Source organism: Cicer arietinum, chromosome 8 (assembly GCF_000331145.2).
Source record: "Cicer arietinum cultivar CDC Frontier isolate Library 1 chromosome 8, Cicar.CDCFrontier_v2.0, whole genome shotgun sequence".
Taxonomy (NCBI): Eukaryota; Viridiplantae; Streptophyta; class Magnoliopsida; order Fabales; family Fabaceae; genus Cicer; species Cicer arietinum.
In genome coordinates, this window is record NC_021167.2 from 15,816,841 (window position 1) to 15,823,729 (window position 6,889).

A 6,889-nucleotide genomic window follows, 5' to 3' on the forward strand; every position below is an offset into this window, starting at 1 on the left:
GTTAATAATATTTTTGAGTTTTATAATCGAAAAGATATTTCGATGCCAATTAGAATTTCTCGTCGATAAATAAATTGAATTTAACTGCGGAAAATCCTTTACGGAGAATTTAAGGCGTTTCGGGTGAAACGGTAATTTAATAAATATCTAGATTTTGAGATATTTGTTAAGTTATATTTATTATATTTATATATGTTTGTTTGGAGGGAAAAAGAAAGGAAAACTAGAAGGAAGGAAAAGGAAAAGAAAATAGTATATAAAGGAAGGAAGGAAAAAGGAAGAAAGGAAAAACAAAGGAAAGAAAAAGAAAGGAAGGAAATTTCAAATTTCCATCTCCTTCCTCTGAACCTCACGCGAGCAAAACCCAAAATTCCATCCTTCTCCATTTTTCGTTTTCGTTGCTTCCTTTTCTTCAAAGCTAGTGACCCAAGGTTGGGTGAGAGTTAGATCAAGGTTTTCGCAACTCCACTCTTCCTCTTTGATTCGAAAACGAAGAAAAACGGTTTTGAGATCCAAACACAAACCCCTCCGTTTCTTCTAGATCCGAACCTCATTTCTCGAAGAGACAGAAGGGAAAGTTGCTCACCACCACGCTACGGTGCTAGTGAACTAATTTGGAAGCGGCGTTGCGAGCGGAAAATTTACCGGAATTACTCGCGGTACCGGAAACGCGCGTTAAAGCTAACGTTGAGGTAAGGGCTCCTTCCAAACTTCTAGTTTGCATTAGGGACTTATCTGTGGTTGTGTGGGAAGGAATTTGTTAGGGTTTAATGTATCGATTTGGGGAAAAACGAAACTAATGCGTTATGGGTAAAACCTTAGAGTTAGGTTTTGTTTATATTGATGAATGGTTCGTGGTAAATGAATTTGAAGTCATTGTGTAAGATTTTGGGTAAATGAAACTTGTGTGTTTTGAGTAGTGGATTGTGTCGATTTGTGTTCGTTGTTTTTGACATGCTCTTAATTGATATTGATGAAATTTGATATGTGTATGGTTGGATTTGTGAATAAATGAATTGATATGTTTTGATGTGAGAATTTGTTGAGTTTGTGTTGTGTGAAATTTGAAAACCATTAAGTTAAATGAGTATTAAGAATGGGGAATCTCTTAATGTCTCGGTTACTTAATATTTTGTTTTGAAAATCGTTTAAGTTAACTGGGCGTTAAGAATGGGGAATCTCTTAATGTCTCGGTTACTTAATATTTTGTTTTGAAAATCGTTTAAGTTAACTGGGCGTTAAGAATGGGGAATCTCTTAATGTCTCGGTTACTTAATATTTTGTTTTGAAAATCGTTTAAGTTAACTGGGCGTTAAGAATGGGGAATCTCTTAATGTCTCGGTTACTTAATATTTTGTTTTGAAAATCGTTTAAGTTAACTGGGCGTTAAGAATGGGGAATCTCTTAATGTCTCGGTTACTTAATATTTTGTTTTGAAAATCGTTTAAGTTAACTGGGCGTTGAGAATGGGGAATCTCTTAATGTCTCGGTTACTTAATATTTTGTTTTGAAAATCGTTTAAGTTAACTGGGCGTTGAGAATGGGGAATCTCTTAATGTCTCGGTTACTTAATATTTTGTTTTGAAAATCGTTTAAGTTAACTGGGCGTTAAGAATGGGGAATCTCTTAATGTCTCGGTTACTTAATATTTTGTTTTGAAAATCGTTTAAGTTAACTGGGCGTTAAGAATGGGGAATCTCTTAATGTCTCGGTTACTTAATATTTTGTTTTGAAAATCGTTTAAGTTAACTGGGCGTTAAGAATGGGGAATCTCTTAATGTCTCGGTTACTTAATATTTTGTTTTGAAAATCGTTTAAGTTAACTGGGCGTTAAGAATGGGGAATCTCTTAATGTCTCGGTTACTTAATATTTGTTTTTTTGAAAATCGTTTAAGTTAACTGGGCGTTAAGAATGGGGAATCTCTTAATGTCTCGGTTACTTAATATTTTGTTTTAAGAAAAATCGTTTAAGTTAACTGGGCGTTGAGAATGGGGAATCTCTTAATGTCTCGGTTACTTAATATTTGTTTTTTTGAAAATCGTTTAAGTTAACTGGGCGTTGAGAATGGGGAATCTCTTAATGTCTCGGTTACTTAATATTTGTTTTTTTGAAAATCGTTTAAGTTAACTGGGCGTTGAGAATGGGGAATCTCTTAATGTCTCGGTTACTTAATATTTTGTTTTAAGAAAAGTCGTTTAAGTTAACTGGGCGTTAAGAATGGGGAATTTCTTAATGTCTCGGTTACTTAATATTTGTTTTTTTGAAAATCGTTTAAGTTAACTGGGCGTTAAGAATGGGGAATTTCTTAATGTCTCGGTTACTTAATATTTGTTTTTTTGAAAATCGTTTAAGTTAACTGGGCGTTGAGAATGGGGAATCTCTTAATGTCTCGGTTACTTAACCTTTGTTTTTGAAAATCGTTTAAGTTAATTGGGCGTTAAGAATGGGGAATCTCTTAATGTCTCGGTTACTTAACCTTTGTTTTTGAAAATCGTTTAAGTTAACTGGGCGTTAAGAATGGGGAATCTCTTAATGTCTTGTTTACTTAATGTGTGTTTGTTTGTGAAAAAAATCGTTTAAGTTAACTGGGCGTTAAGAATGGGGAATCTCTTAATGTCTCGGTTACTTAACCTTTGTTTTTGAAAATCGTTTAAGTTAACTGGGCGTTAAGAATGGGGAATCTCTTAATGTCTCGGTTACTTAACCTTTGTTTTTGAAAAGCGTTTAAGTTAACTGGGCGTTAAGAATGGGGAATCTCTTAATGTCTCGGTTACTTAACCTTTGTTTTTGTAAATCGTTAATTGTTTAAGTTAACTGGGTGTTAAGAATGGGGAATCTCTTAATGTCTCGGTTACTTAACCTTTGTTTTTGAAAATCGTTTAAGTTAACTGGGCGTTAAGAATGGGGAATCTCTTAATGTCTCGGTTACTTAACCTTTGTTTTTGAAAATCGTTTAAGTTAATTGGGCGTTAAGAATGGGGAATCTCTTAATGTCTCGGTTACTTAACCTTTGTTTTTGAAAATCGTTTAAGTTAACTGGGCGTTAAGAATGGAAATTAGAAGGAAGGAAAAGGAAAAGAAAAGGTTATATAAAGGAAAGAAGGAAATAGAAAGGAAGGAAAAACAAAGAAAGGAAAAAGGAAGGAAGGAAAATCTGATTTTCCATCTTCTTCCTCTGCTACCCACGGCCAAATTCCCTCTTAATGACTTATTTACTGAATGTTTTGTTTTGAAAATTGTCAAGTTAAATGAGAATTAAGAATGGGGAATCTCTTAATGTCTCGTTTACTTATGTGTGTTTCGGTAAATCGTGCTGACCCGGGATAGGTGGCACCTTGGTAAACGGTACGGGTCTGTGATAGACAGTACGGTTACGATTTACGTTTGGTAAGTTGTGCTGACCCGGGATAGGTGGCACCTTGGTAAACGGTACGGGTCTGTGATAGACAGTACGGTTACGATTTACGTTTGGTAAGTTGTGCTGACCTGGGATAGGTGGCACCTCGGTAAACAATACTGACCCGTGATAGGTGGTACGTTTACGACTTACGTTCCTGAGGGAATTGTGTTTGTCCGTGAGAGACTGCACAGGGGTTGTCCGTTAGAGACTACGCCCTGGTTTAAGTTAGATTAGAATTAAGAACGGGGAATCTCTTAATGTCTCGTTTACTTATGTGTGCTCTGGTAAATCGTGCTGACCCGGGATAGGTGGCACCTTGGTAAACGGTACGGGTCTGTGATAGACAGTACGGTTACGATTTACGTTTGGTAAGTTGTGCTGACCCGGGATAGGTGGCACCTCGGTAAACAGTACTGACCCGTGATAGGTGGTACGTTTACGACTTACGTTCCTGAGGGAATTGTGTTTGGTAAGTTGTGCTGACCCGGGATAGGTGGCACCTCGGTAAACAGTACTGACCCGTGATAGGTGGTACGTTTACGACTTACGTTCCTGAGGGAATTGTGTTTGTCCGTGAGAGACTGCACAGGGGTTTGTCCGTGAGAGACTACGCCCTGGTTTAAGTTAGATGAGAATTAAGAACGGGGAATCTCTTAATGTCTCGTTCACTTATGTATGTTTTGGTAAATCGTGCAGACCCGTGATAGGTGGCACCTTGGTAAACGGTACGGGCCCGTGATAGGCAGTACGTTTACGATTTACGTTTGGTAAGTTGTGCAGACCCGGGATAGGTGGCACCTCGGTAAACAGTACGGACCCGTGATAGGTAGTACGTTTACGACTTACGTTCCTGAGGGAATTGTGTTTGGTAAGTTGTGCAGACCCGGGATAGGTGGCACCTCGGTAAACAGTACGGACCCGTGATAGGTAGTACGTTTACGACTTACGTTCCTGAGGGAATTGTGTTTGGTAAGTTGTGCAGACCCGGGATAGGTGGCACCTCGGTAAACAGTACGGACCCGTGATAGGTAGTACGTTTACGACTTACGTTCCTGAGGGAATTGTGTTTGGTAAGTTGTGCAGACCCGGGATAGGTGGCACCTCGGTAAACAGTACGGACCCGTGATAGGTAGTACGTTTACGACTTACGTTCCTGAGGGAATTGGTAAATTTTAATGACTCAATTATTTATCCAAAGGCATTTCCTGATTTAATTCTCTGTTTTATTTTAATTCCTTTTGAAAAAAAAAAAATACACCCTTGCTTTGAAAAACGGGGTGTTACACTCCCTATGTCTCCAGCACCAAGTATTTTGCCTTTGTTGTTGTCACCATACTTTATATATCCTCCGTCTTTTAAATTAAGAGATATGAATTTTGATTTGTCTCCAGTCATATGCTTGGAACATCCACTGTCTAGATACCATGAGTGAGTTTTGGATGTCAAGCAGATCTGCAAAACAGAATTCAGACTTTGGTTTTAGGTACCCAATTTAGATTGGGTCCTTGAGGGTTAGTCTCAATCACAGGTTTCTTTACTCTCCAAACTTGTTTCCATCCCTTGTTAGCAAGCTTTTTCAGTTTACAATCAAAATATATATGTCCCTTTTTGCAACAAAAATGGCATGAAAAAGCAGAGGATGTACTTTGAGTTGGTTTAATGAAAACATCATGAATTGGCTTTGATCCAACAAATTTATGATTCTTTTGAGCATTCCTATTTGGTCTATAGCCAATTCCAGATTTTTCATTTGCATTCTTTTGGTTGCCAAGAAGAACATTCAGGTTGTTTCTACCATTAGTAAATTTTGCTAAATCAAATTGTAGTGATTCAACCTTTCTTTCAAGTTCAATAAAACTAGTGAGTTTATCATGTGCTTTCTTTTTTAAAAGTGCATTCATGTCTTCAAGCAACTTATGATCCTTTTTGATTTCTTCATACATCATGCACTGTTTTTCTAACATTTTCTTAGTGCAAATCAATTGTTTGACTACCTTAATATGTTCATCATGCAATTCATTGAAAGCATCATGTAATTCTTCATAAGAGGGATTAGAGGTAGTACATACATCGCTATCTGAATCTGAGTTAGTGTTGGCCATTAGACACAAGTTTGCTTCTTCTTCTTCTAAATTTTCAGAAGATTCTTCATCATTGTCATTCCAAGCTATGTAGGCTCTTTTATTTTTTGAAGATGGTTGATCCTTGCCTTTAGCTTTCACAAACTTGTTTCTATTTTGTAGTTGAAAACATTCAGAGTTAATGTGGTCTGATTTTCCACATTCATAGCAGGTTATCACTTTGCTAACATTTGACTCATTCTTGCTGAAGCTTTTTGTCCTTGAATTGGATGGTTTCTTTGGTTGGATTCCTTTCTTCTTCAGAAATTTCTTGAACTTTCTGACCAACATTCCGATTTCAGGTTCTTCATCAGTTTCACTCTCGGAATCATCAGTACAAGTTTCTGGTTCAGATTTTACTTTATGAGCTTCAGCTTTCAGAGATAGTCCTTTCCTTTTCCGATCAGTTTGCTCTGACTCATTCAACCGGTGCAGCTCTATTTCATGTTCTCTGATCTTGCCAAATAGGGTGGCAATGGTCATGCATCCAAGATCCTTTGATTCAACTATTGCAGTGACCTTAGGTTGCCATTCTCTTGTCAAGCATCTCATTACTTTGTTTATTTGTTGCTCATTGTCAATTACTTTCCCTAGAGCATTCAGATTGTTAATGACATGTTTGAACCGTGTCTGCAAGTCATTGATTGACTCATCCTTCTTCATATTGAAGAGTTCATATTCATGCATCAGAGTGTTAGTTCTGGCCCTCTTGACATTAGTTGTGCCTTCATGAGTTTCTTGGAGTGTATCCCACATTTCTTTGGCGGTTTTGCAATTTGATACCCTGAAAAACGCATCAGCACTCAAAGCAAAAGTTATTATATTTTTGGCCTTTGCATTATAGCCAACTCTTTTCTTATCATCATCAGACCAATCAGATCTTGGTTTCTTGATTAATGATCCATCATTACCAGCAAGTTTAGGCACATAAGGACCATTTTCTACTGCATCTAATATGTCAAGACCACTTGCCTCTAGAAAGATAAGCTTTCTTTCTTTCCAGTACATATAAGCAGACCCATTAAAGGCAGGGGGTCTAACTAAAGAGGCACCTTCGCCTAAGAATTCAGTAGATGCCATTTTCTTTTTGAGAACTAGTCTAAAAGATTAGGCTCTAATACCAATTGTTGGTTGAATGACCTTTATCCTTAGGGTTTTTAACCAATCTTGTGCATCCAATAGGTGTGTTTGTGTCATTGGATTAACATTTAGGTCATTTTTTCCCTCCATAGGATTATTCTTTTCAAAATAAGAATTATAACCAATCTTGTGCATCCAATAAGTTCATTTGTGTCATTTGATTAACATTTAGGTGATTTTCGTCCTCCAGAGGCTTATTCTAGTCCAATTAGGGTTCTTAACCAATCT

At 37.2% G+C, this 6,889-nt stretch overlaps 1 protein-coding gene across 1 annotated transcript in view; it reads right to left on the reverse strand.

Annotated features, from left to right (window-relative positions):
- Positions 1–6,601, reverse strand: part of LOC140919074 (uncharacterized) — a 9,103-nt gene extending 2,502 nt beyond the window's left edge. Inside the window, exons 1-4 of the mRNA XM_073364589.1 lie at positions 6,393–6,601; positions 6,107–6,305; positions 5,628–6,040; positions 5,047–5,240 (exon numbers count right to left, since the gene is read on the reverse strand). Coding sequence (XP_073220690.1) covers positions 5,047–5,240; positions 5,628–6,040; positions 6,107–6,305; positions 6,393–6,601 — 1,015 coding nt within the window. The remainder of the gene's footprint in view (positions 1–5,046; positions 5,241–5,627; positions 6,041–6,106; positions 6,306–6,392) is intronic.
- Positions 6,602–6,889: the final 288 nt, after the last annotated feature.